General features: G+C 41.0%; 1 protein-coding gene across 2 annotated transcripts in view; it reads left to right on the top strand.

The window, feature by feature from the left end:
- mybl1 (v-myb avian myeloblastosis viral oncogene homolog-like 1) overlaps positions 1–12,727 on the top strand; it is a 75,058-nt gene that overhangs the window by 48,705 nt on the left and 13,626 nt on the right. For both annotated transcript variants that reach the window (XM_078216280.1, XM_078216279.1), the window contains 3 exons: positions 1,961–2,075; positions 9,374–9,490; positions 9,623–9,727. In XM_078216280.1, the coding sequence (XP_078072406.1) occupies positions 1,961–2,075; positions 9,374–9,490; positions 9,623–9,727 (337 nt within the window). The remainder of the gene's footprint in view (positions 1–1,960; positions 2,076–9,373; positions 9,491–9,622; positions 9,728–12,727) is intronic.

Raw genomic sequence — 12,727 nt, 5'->3', positions numbered from 1 at the left:
GGCATTCTTTTGAGGAGGTAACGAGCAGGTTAGACAAAGGAGAGCCAGTGGATGTTATCCACTTTGATTTCTGGAAGGCCTTTGCCCAGGTGCTGCACAGGAGGTTGCTGAGTAAGATAAGAGCCCATGGTGTTAGAGGGCCATAGTACTAGCGTGGATAGAGGATTGGCTGACTGGCAGAAGGCAGAGAGTTGGGATTAAAAGGGTCCTTTTAGAGGATGGCAGCCGGTGACTAGTAGAGTTCCGGAGGGGTCACTGTTGGGACCACAACTTTTCTCTTTATGTATCAGTAATCTAGATAAAGGAACTGAGGGCATTGTGGCTATGTTTGCAGATAATACAAAGATAGGTGGAGGGACAGGTAGTATTGAGGAGGAGGAGGAGAGGCTGCAGAAGTGTGAGGTTATGCACTTTGGTAGGAAGAGTTGCAGACTATTTTCTAAATGGGGAGAGAGTTCAGAAATCAGAAACGCAAAGGGACTTGGAAGTCCTAGTTTAGGATTTTCCTAAGGTTAACTTGCAGGTTGAGTTGGTGGTTAAAAAGGCAAATGCAATGTTAGCATTCATTTTGAGAGGACTACAATACAAAAGCAGGGATGTACTGCTGAGGCTTTATAAGGCTCTGGTGAGACCACATTTGGAGTATTGTGAGCAATTTTGGACCCCGTATCTAAGGAAGGGTGTGTTGGCCCAGGGAGGGTCCAGAGGAGGTTTACGAGAATGATCCCAGGAATGAAAAGCTTGACGTATGAGGAACTCTGTACTCAATGGAGTTTAATGCCCACTTTAAGACTATAGCTTTGTATTACCTTGGCTGTGTAGTTCTCTTGGGTTAGATAGTGTTTCTGATGATACCTATTTTTGAACAATTTTGTTGTATTTTGAAAGCGGGTAACAAACATGGCTGCCTTTCTCATCTGACCTATGACGTCCAAAGTCCTTTTCCAAACGAAGTGGTGTGTCATACTCGTAAACATCTGTTTTGTGGCTTTTCACACCCTGAGAGTTCCAGACAGTCAATGTGTTGCCATGAGGAGCCATCACAAAATTCAAGATCAATGAGATCCATTTCTTATTCATCTAGCAGCCATTGAGTTTTGATTCCTCTATTATTCATGGTCCTTTCTGTTGGTGGTCCATCTTTAACAAAGGAATGTGTGATTTTTCACAAGTGGCTGTGATTGCCCATATGTATTTGGGTATTCGTTTAAGTTTCAGGAACATCTGGAGCTACATACTGTCAAGTCACATGATATGGTACAGTCACCATAAACAGCTTTCAGTGTCCACTTTTTTAAAAAATTGGCTTCAATATTTTTAATACCTTCATGTCTGCTCTGGTACAGCCTTGGGACATTTTTCTATATTAACGGTGATATAAATGCAAGTTATTGTTACAAAGTGTTATCTTGATTATAAATTGGGAGGGAAGGTTCAATATTTCCTTCCAATATATTGATAGATTATAAAATAATAGAGCTATCTTGTATTTGCAAGTGATCAATGTAATAATAGTGATTTAGATAGCAAATTGAATCTAGAAGCTATTTGTTTTCAATAAACTATTCACGAGTAACTCCTAGGGGAGATAAGCTAGTATCTGAATAAATATATTTGTGACACTCTTGAACTTGACTGAATTAATCATTTATTATACATAGAATGCTCTCACTTTTGCCAACTTATAAGTTTATTAGCTTGGTGTCAAGAGATTCAAAGGGATGCTCAGCTTTTTTCAGAAAAAAACAAAGCATTAATCTAATTGACCAAATCAAATTTTCTTTGCTGTTGAGCAGTTATTTGTAAAATCCATTCAAGTATATAATCTGATTTCTCTGTTTCCACTCCCTCGCTTCAAAAACAAATGTCGTCTCGTATTACAATTAAAGTGATTAGAAACTGCTCTTTACATCCTAATGACATTTATTTGGTACTTAACACTGCAATCTGTGTCTTGTAGATTCAGGACCCCCACAATAAGACGAACTGTTTTAGACAGCACACCAAGAACACCTACCCCTTTTAAGAATGCACTTGCTGCCCAAGAAAAGAAATATGGGCCTCTAAGAATGGTGGTAAGTGCAGTTTTGTAGATTAATATTTGTTGGCTTAGTTCTGTTCAGCACATTTTTGTCTGTCTTGAGGTTTTTCACTTCTTTTGTTCTTCCATTCAGTTATCCATTGTTATTTCACTTTATGAAGCATTCTCATGTAAACAGCTGAGTATTACTATCCATTGGATTTTGCAGTCATACCTACTGTCCTTCAATGGAAGGCTGCATAAACATTATCAGCCTAGCAACTATGTCAAGATATGACGGCATAAAACTCCTTCATACAAAATAAGTTTGGAAAGTAATTGTATACATATTAAAGCATATATTAGGGGTAGTGTATTGAGATGGATAGAAAACTAGTTGCCAGTCAGGAAACAGTAGGAATAAATGGGTCTTTTTCCAAATGGCAGGCAATGACTAGTGGGGTACTGCAGGGTCAGTGCTAGGATCACAGCTATTTACTATATATTAATGATTTAGATGAGGGAACTAAATGTAATATTTCCAAATTTGTAGATGACATAAAGCTAGGTGGGAGGGTGAGTTGTGAGGAAGATGCCTCATCCTCACCAACCTGTCTGCCGCAGATGCAGCTGTCCATAACAGTATCAGTGGGAGTGACCACCGCACAGTCCTTTTGGAGATGAAGTCCCGTCTTCACAGTGAGAATCCACTACATCATGTTGTATAGCACTACCATCTTGCTAAATGGCTCAAATAGATCTAGCAACTCGATTGAGCATCTATGAAGGACAGTGGGCCATAAGCAGCAGCGGAATTGGGCTTGGCCACAATCCGTAACCTTGTGACCCAGTATATCCCCCATTCTACCATTACCACCAAGCCAGATGATCATGAGTTGGGGGAAATCGGTTCAGGAAGGGGGGCACTGCTGTGATTGAGGGGTAGTTGTGAAGAGGGGCTGCTGTGAGTGAGTATATGGGGGAAAGAGGTTGCTAAATTTCAGGGTTGTGAGTGAATGTGTGTCGGAAGGGTTGGGAATGTCGCTTTTAGGATGCAAACTGACTGACACTATTGCTGTTTAAGTAATTTTTATTGATAACACATTTAGCTTGAACACACATCTGTAGTGAATCTGAAGCCTGATCCTGACCATCTCTAACATGCTGTCTGACCTTCAACCCCAGGTCATGTGACCCCATACATAATACAGAGTGCACTCTTTAGTATTCAATACTGAAGCCCACAACCGCATTCTGCTATTATCATGACATTTCCATTTTTTTAAACACAAAAAACACTTGTTTCTGTTAGAACAAAACAAGCTGTGAGTATAGCTTATTTAAGTACGCAAAGGCCAGAATTCTCCAACCGCTCATGCCAGCAGGATTCTCTTATTCTGTTGGCAGCGCACCCCAGTCTGCGGGTTTCCCAGTGGTGTAGAGTGCTTTCAATGGGAAATCCCATTGACAGCGGCGAGATCAGCAAACAGCACGCCACCTTCCACCACCGAGAAACACGCAGCTGGGAAGCCAGAGAATCACCCATAGTCTCTTAACTATTCGTTCTCATTTTTATTTTGGTCATTGTATTTTCTTTTACTCATCTTCGTATCTCTGGCTTTTTCACAATTCTTCCACTGGATGTTCTGAAGGGCGACAGAGGTGATTTTGAAGGAAAAGGAACCTTCTCAAGCTCTGTCACTTTCACCCTTTAGATAGTTTTCCGGACTCTCAGATTTTGTCTGGTTATTTATTGCTTCACTGGTGAATTCTGGATCTTGATCTTCAGCTGCACTTTTTGATTTGGAGCAGGGTTGTGTTTTATTTGTTTTCCATAGAAATTTCCAGTTTCCCCTATACTGTTATCTATTTGGAGTCAGCACTATTAAGACTTTGGCTCTCCTGTGATTCCTGTGACAACAACAGGATTCCAGATCCCTTCCTGCTGAATCCCCACTGTCTCCCATGTTCATAGAATCATAGAAACCCTACAGTGCAGAAAGAGGCCATTTGGCCCATCGAGTCTGCACCGACCACAACCCCACCCAGGCCCTACCCCCATATCCCTACATGTTTACCCGCTAATCCCTCTAACCTACGCATCTCAAGACACTAAGGGGCAATTTAGCATGGCCAATCAACCTAACCCGCACATCTTTGGACTGTGGGAGGAAACCGGAGCACCCGGAGGAAACCCACGCAGGCACGAGGAGAATGTGCAAACTCCACACAGACAGTGACCTAAGCTGGGAATCGAATCCAGGTCCCTGGAGCTGTGAAGCAGCAGTGCTAACCACTGTGCTATCGTGCCGCCCATTCAGTTCAGACAGAGGTCGGGCATCTTGTTTCTGCACTCTCTGTTCGAGCTGGGTCGACACACTGTAACTCATTGCCTGTGGAAATAGCCATTGGAAGCTTAGTTCTTAGTCTTCTCCCCCTCAGGAGCTGTGCTGGAGATTGTCCAATGTCCTCTAATGGGGTATTCCTGAAGTCCAGCAGAGCTAGGTAGGGGCTGGCTCACCTTCTTCACGATAAGTCCATCATTCCGCTGGATTGTGGATATTTGGGACTTTGTGTGGCAAAACCCCCAGTCCTGTGTAAATTTACAAAACTCGATGCTTGAGAAATGTGGACTGTTGTCTGAGATAAGCACTTCAGGTTTGCCATGGCAAGCAAAAATTGATTTCAAATGATTTATTACAGTGATGCTCTTACTATTATTTCTCAGCAGTACAGACTCAAAAAAGCATTGAGTGATAATTTACTGCTGGTAGGTACTCGCTGTTGTTAAATGTGAATAAATCCACTCCAATTTTCTACCAGGGCCTCTCTGGAACACTGGGTGGTTGAAGAGGTTATTCTTGTTGTGATTTACTGTACTTTTGGACACTATATACACATTCACTATTTCACTGGTTTGTGCTCCTGTTCCGGGCCAATACATTACACCTCGAGCTCTTCTCCTGCATCTTTCTCTGTGAGGTAACTTTCATGTAGCGGTTGCAGCATTTCGTTCCTTAGTGTAGTAGGAATTTCTCCCTTGAAAAGTATCCCTCCTGCTACATAAGGTTCCTCACAAAAGTTCCAGTATTCTTTTACAGCAGAAGGGGTTTTGCTTTAATGTGTGGGATAACCAGTATGCACAATTTGCTGCAGTTTTCTCAGAATAGCATTGTCCTTGGTTGCTTCTCTGATCTCCAGTTTGGTTACAGCCACGGGAAATTCTTTGTCAGTATGTGAACCTGTGCTTCTGCTTTTTTGTCGTCCTCTTCTGTGATGTATATTTCTTTTACCAGTTTGTATTTAACTCTGACCTGGTACTTCTGCAGATGCAGTAGTAATCTTTGGATTCTTGGTGTTCAGGGGCTTATAGGTTCCAAAGACTTATGATTCCACCTCCATGTTTTCACCTTGGACAAACTGGTGGAAGCATTCTAGGCCAAACACCATTGCAAGCATTTCTTTCTCTATTTGGGCACAATGCTGTTGTGTTTCAGTCATTGCCTTTGAAAAATACACCACTGGTACTGCATTTTGCAAGAGGACAGCTCCCAGTCTGGTCTTTGAAGTGGCCACTGATATATTGACCAGCTGACTGACAACAAACTTCTGGTGTCTGGGTCAGTATTGTCTTTGGACTGCTCAAAGCTTCTTGTAATGAATTTCCCAAGATGGGTCACCATTCCCAAAAACGTCTCCAAGTCTTTGTTACATTCTGGGAGTTCCATGTTCCTGATTGCTTCGATTTTACTGTGGTCCAGCTTCAGTCCCTCATGTCCCAAGTACTTGATTTCATAAAGACCTACTTTGCACTTTTCCATCTTCAACTTGGAGTTCCTTTCTCTTGCTCTTCCAGCACCTGCCTTAGTCTGTAGTCATGTTCTTCTCGTATGGCTCCCCAGACCAGCACATTGTCATTATAGGTTTCCACGTCCTCTAACCCTTCAAACAGCTGCTTTCAGTGTTCTGTGGAACATCATAGAAGCTGAATTAATACCAAAGGTAAGCGTAAAAACCTGTAGCACCCATATAGTGTTAAAGGTACAAAGAGAGGAAATGCATTCATCCAGCTTGACCTGCCGGAAGCCTGAACTCGCATCCAAGACTCAATAGTATTTATAGAATCATTGGCCTCCTTCTGCAATGTAGGGATTCTTTCAGCTCATCAAGCCTGCACCAACAACAATCCCACCGAGGGCATATGTGTAACCCCACATATTTACCTGACACTAAGGGGCAATTTTGCATGGCCAATCAACCTAATCTGCACATCTTTTGGAGTGTGGGAGGAAATCGGAGCACCCAAAGGAATCAGCTAACTTGCACGTGATCTCTTCTACTGTGGGAAACTGATAATGCATTCTGTACAAAAAACAGTAAATACTGGATAACCTCAGTGGGTCTGGCAGCATCTGTGGAGAGAAACAGAGTTAACATTTCAGATCTGAATGATCCTTCTACAGAAGAAGACTCTGTACAGCCTGGTTTAGGTCTCCTGGATCCATAGAATCATACAGCGCAGAAGAGGCCTTTTGGCCCATTGAGTCCGCACCGATGCATTAGAAACTCCCACCTAATCCCATCTGCCAGCACTTGGCCCATAGCTCTGAATGTTATGATGTGCCAAGTGCTCATCCAGATAATTTTTAAAGGATGAGAGGTAACCCGCCTCCACCACCCTCCTAGGCAGTGCATTCCAGACTGTCACCACTCTCTGGGTATAAATGTTTTTCTTCACATCCCCCCCCCACCCCCAAACCTCCTGCTCCTCACCTTGAACCTATGTCCCCTCGTAACTGACCCATCAACTAAGGGGAACAGCTGCTCCTTATCCATTCCGTCCATCTCTCTCATAATCTGTACACCTCGATCGGGTCACCCCTCTGCTCCAACAAAAACAATCCAAGCCTGTCCAATCTCTCTTCATAACTTAAATGTTCCATCCCAGGCAGCATCCTGGTGAATCTCCTCTGCATCACCTCCAGTGCAATCACATCCTTCCGATAATGTGGCGACCAGAGCTGCACACAATACTCCAGCTGTGACCTCAAAGTTCTATACAACTCCATAACTTCCCTGCTTTTGTAATTTGTTCCTCGATTAATAAAGGCAAGTGTCCCATATCCAGACAGATTTGCAATTCTTAGAGATCTAATTTTTCTATGATTAGAATTGGATTAACCCACTTTGTTAGTTCTTCAGTTTTCCTGATGATGTGAAGTTTCTCCATTCTGTTTAACCCTGCTTTCAGTCAGTCTATCAACGTTACCGGTACTCTCCTGAGTGGGTGTATTTTGAATGTCATTGTTTTCGTCAATCTTGATGGTGTGTTCTCCTTTTAGGCAACCAATCCACTGAAAACTGTGTATTTAATCAGGATATCATCAGTGATGACAGTCATTATTCACTATGAATGGAAGTGCTTAAGACTTTTTATAGTTCACTTTAAGTGTGCATTTGCCTTCTACAGCAATTTCTTCACCTGTATAAGTAGTCAGCTTCACTTTTGTTTTGTTTAGCTGTTTTCTTTACTTATCTAATATAGGCTTATGGCAGTGACATTTGCTTGTGCACCTGTGTCAAGCTTGAAATTTACCATCATGTTGGCAATTTTTAAACCAATCTTCTATTTGTCTTTGGAAATTGCACCCAAAAAAAAGTCCGTCATCGTCTGCAATGGTGTACACTTTCTTCAATTTACACATCTTGATGAAATAATTTAGTTTATTACAGTTCTTGCACTGCTATCTGTAAGCTGGACAACTGCATGGTAAATGCTCTGTCCGCATCAACTGCATTTAAATGTTTTAATAGCAGTTTTGTTCTTTATACTTTCAGGCTATCTTTTTTTTTCCCAGCAATGTTTCTGTTTAACTGCATCTAAATGCTTAATCGTGTGTGGCTTATCACTTCTGTCATCTGTTTTAATCTGACATTTTGTTGTCTCTGTTGCTGTGCAGATATTGCCTGAGATCAACTTCTCTCAAAAGCCATTCTCTCAATCATTTGTGATCCCGCAAATTATTGGGAAGAGGGCTTGAGTGTGCTGGGGTGAGGGGGGCTGATTACAATATGCAACTGGGGGAGAGAGGGGCTTCACTGAGTCTTTTATCAGGGTATTATGGAGAGCTTATTTGAAACCTAACTTGAGGATAACAAATAGTAAAATTTTTACAAGTACTTTAAAAACAGATTTTTTAATATTTTTATACATGTCAAGCCATAATATGTGAACTTTAATTATACTGAATGTCAATGCAGGTTTATTGGTGTTTTGTAGTTGCTGGCATTTGGAATCTTGTGAATTTGCAAGAATTTTAAAAAATAGATTCTTTCATGGGATGTGGACACTACTGGCTAGGTGAGCATTTGTTGACCATCTCTAGTTGGCTTTGAGAAGGTGGTAGTGAGGTAAAGTGGGGTCACATTGGAAAATAGTTTGTGGATCACTGCTGCAGCTCTTTGCTTCACTTTGCATGCACACAATCCAGCAAGGTCATGTTCTGTTGTTCATTTGAATTTCACCCTATATTACATGCATTAATTGGCACATAGGCTGGAATTTTCTAGCCCTGCCTGGCAGCAGGATCTTGCCCCGCAGGAGTCAATGGACCTTTGGCTGGCTTGTTGCATCCACCGCAGGGGGACCCCACCGCATAATAGCATGGCCATTGCTTAACCAGAAGCCGATTGTAGGTCAGTAAGTAGGCATGGGAACTTGGTGCAGGTTTAGACACAGTCAGCAGAGTTCTAGATGACTCCCATTGTATGGCAACTTGGGAGGCTACCAGAATTGTGTGGTAGTAGCCAAGTCTATAGATAACAAAGGCATGGGGTGGAGGGTTTCAGCAGCAGATGAAATGAGGCAGGGGTGGAGTTGGGCAGTGCCACAGAGGTGGAAAGAGATGGTCTGAATAATAGTGCAGATTTCTGGTTAGAAGTTCATCTTGAGGCCAAATGGACACCAAGGTTCTGAACAATCTAGATCAGTCTCAAACAGTTGTCTGGGAGAGGTTGGGGCCTGATAGCTAGGTCATGGAGTCTGGCAAGGACTGAAGTTAATATTTTATTAACTATTTTCCTGTCAATTTCTTTACTTGGCTCCTTTTCACATTATCAATTCTGTGGAGTCACAAATGTTTTAAAAATATTTTGCCTTTTGAGGACTTGTATTAAAAATTAATTCTTGATCATATACCATATACTATATTTTATAAAGGAACAAATACATTTTAACACAAAAGGAGGTTTTAAAGTTATTTTGAACTATAATAGTTCCAAGCCGTTTGAACAGTTTAAACACCTGCTATAATTTTAAATGAGAAAAATGTAATCACTCCTTTATCTACCCAGCCACAGTCACTTGCGCACTTAGAAGAGGATATTCGAGAGGTCTTGAAGAAGGAGACTGGCACTGACATATTACTTGGAGAAGAAATGGATCCCATCTTCAAAATTTGTGAGCAAGAGGTGCTAATGTAGTTTCTCTTAGTTCTTCTTGCAGCCTGAATAGTTTATGATTATGGCTATTTTGACTAATTTGCAAATTCATGGTATTCATCTTTACTCCTGTTGTTTTCCCCCACCCCTAACAAATCGCAGCACGCTCCTTTCAAGAAAGTACGAAAATCTCTTGTTTTAGACACATGGATCAAGGATGACCTTGGTACTCAAAAGTTCACACAGACCTCTGTTTCAGACGCACAGGTGAGTTTATTAATGCATATTGGAAACTTTGCAAAGTAGTCATTCTTGGAAGCAAATTAATTAAGCGCTGGCATGCCTTAAAGAGAGAATTGATATGAGAACTGTTACAATTTGCAAAACAACTTATTGCAATTAGCTCAAGTTTAACTTTCATATTAGTTATCATTGCTTCACCTGGTTTATGAAGTGGTTTCTTTCAGATATCTGCTTAACTACTTTCCTTATCATATAAATAGTTTTATTTAAATCAACTATTCATACTATGTGTTACAGTGGGGAAGCTCTGTGAGCTAATAAAATTGCACGCTTACAATTTTTCTGAGATTATTTCTATCACTGGAAAATTAAATCTTTTAAAATGCTCTCTTTCTGATCACCTCTTTCCTGGTTTTATTCTTAAGTTTTCCCCATGATTTCTTCTTGACAAAGTAGATGATTTGATCTTGGATCCTTGCTGTTTTTATTATTTACCTGAACTCCAAAGAGATGAGCAAAACAAGATCTAGTAAACTTATCCATTGGCTATTAATTTCCTTCCTTTCCCAGTTCACAATCTTCTTGTAGGGAACTATCCATTTACTCAGCAAGCTAGCGGTATAACCTGCCACTACAAACTGTCCACTCAACAGCCACAGCTTGCACAATAAAAGTGTGTTTCACTAACAGACTGCACCATGGACTGTGTTCATGTCGAGCCGTTTGAGTCGACTTGCAGTACTTGGCAGTACCATATAGCAGTTACTGTACTAAAAATAGGCATGTTGTCTCATTAATAGTATCAGTTTAGCTTGTTGATATTTTATCGGTCAGAAGGTTGTGGATTCAAATCCCATTCTATAAATTTAACTGAAACTTTGTTGCACTTCTGATGGAACACTGTTTTGTCAGAGGTGCAATCTTTCAGTTTAGATGTAAAACTGAAGACCCCGCTGCCTGCTCTTTAGACATAAAGGACGCTTAGATTATTTGAAAAAACAGCAAGTTCTCTCAGTGGCTTGGCATATATTTATTCTTTATTATGCAATCAAAACAGATTAACTGGTCATTCTTCTTCTTCTTTATTGTGCGACCTTGCTGTGTAAAGTGGAAGATTGCGTTGGATTTAATGCAGAAAAATTCAACTTCGGCTTAGTATATTTAACTAAGTTTGAAGGAGTTCACTATGAAATTTTAAAAAAAAATTCTGCACACTTCCTCCTGCAACTGATTTGATTGTATTTTTTAGTAGCATTCATTTCAATATGTGTTTAGAATTAGCAGAGCTATCCAAATGAAATATTTGTGATCAAGGTCTCAGCCTCTGGAGGATTACAGGGAAAATCCTTTTAGCTATCTGTTGAAAGAATTGATGATACTTTAGCATTTGTTTAAAAATTGAAACCAGACGTTGAATGTTATCCTTTAAAATAAAATTCCTTTTGGAGCCATTTATTCACATTTGGTATTATGGTAGCTTTAGATTCATTCCATAATGGATTGCTGCTTTATTTAGAGGTCCATTGTTCATTCAACCTCTACATACAAATGGAATTATCAATAACTCTTTCCTTTTTAAAGGTTCACCTGATATGTGACAATTTCATTCTGTGAATCTTGATTCCGTGTTACTTATACAACCCCTCTATTCCTAACCATCGACTCTCAAGGATAGGATAGAGTTGCCCACCAGTTGGAGAGTGAGGATTCCGTTGCTTCTTCTGAGGCTTTGGCAGTGGAAGAGTCTTGAATCACCCCTCAGTTGTGAGGGGTGAAATTTCTTAATAGGGTCAAAAGCCTCAGACTGCTTCTCAGGGATTTTGGGGTCAGGGATGTGGTATTGGGTGAGGAGAGATTTGGAATTGCTTGTCCAATTTTTAAAAAAATATTGATTCATGGGACATGGATGTCACTGGCTGGCCAGCATTTATTGCTCATCCCTAGTTGCCCTTGGGCAGTTGAGAGTCAACCACATCGCTATGGTTCTGGCATCACATGTAGGCCAGACCTGGTAAAGACAGCATATTTCCTTCCCTAAAACATCTTGGTGAACCAGGTGGGCTTTTCTGACAATTGACAATCGTTTCATGATCATGAGTAGATTCTTAATTCCAGACATATATATATTTCTAATTCAAATTCCACTATTTGTCTTGGCGGGATTCGAACCCGGGTCCCCAGAACATTAGCTGAGTTTCTGGATTAATGGTCTAACGATAATACCACTAGGCCATCGCCTCCCTCCATGGGATGGATGGGGCAGGATTCTAAGTTGCTTCTTGGTAACAGAAGGAGAACTGAGGTACTTGATGTATTGCTTTTTTTTGCCAACTCTACATGGCATTCTTGGCTCTTGCTCATTAATTGCTGCCAAAAATTATGAAATAGTCTCCACTTGCCTGGGTGAGTGCAGCTCCAACAACATTCAAGAAACTCGACACCATATACAACAAAGCAACCCGCTTGATCGACACCCCATCCATCACCTTAAGCATTCACCCGCATACCATCAACAAGATGCAGTGCAGCAACTCACCAAGGCTTCTTCAACAGCATCTTCCAAATCTATGACCTCTACCATCTCGGAGGACAAGGGCAGCAAATGCATGGAAACACCATCACCTTCAGGTTGTCCTCCAAGCCACACACTGTCCTGACTTGGAACTATATTGTTGTTCCTTCACTGTCACTGGGTCATAATCCTGGAATTTCTTCCCTAACAGCACTGTGGGTGTATACACCACATGGACTACAAGGGTTCAAGAAGACGGATCACCACCACCTTCTCCAGGGCAATTGAGATTAGCAATAAATGATGGTCCCTAGTCAGTGATGTCCACATTCCATTAATGCATTTTTTAAAATCATCAGGTTTTGCTCTTTACAGAGGAATTGCAATGCTTCAGTTTTATCGGTCCCCTCCAGTTTCTTCCTGTAATGACTTCAGCCAGGCTAATGAGGTTGGCTTGCTAGAGTATGAAGCCCTAAGTTAATTTGAGTTAGTTTTTTTGTTTGGTATGAAAA

This window comes from Mustelus asterias, chromosome 7 (assembly GCF_964213995.1).
Source record: "Mustelus asterias chromosome 7, sMusAst1.hap1.1, whole genome shotgun sequence".
NCBI classification, from domain to species: Eukaryota; Metazoa; Chordata; class Chondrichthyes; order Carcharhiniformes; family Triakidae; genus Mustelus; species Mustelus asterias.
Note: the sequence above shows the minus strand (reverse complement) of the source record. Positions and strands in the feature narration are given on the sequence as shown.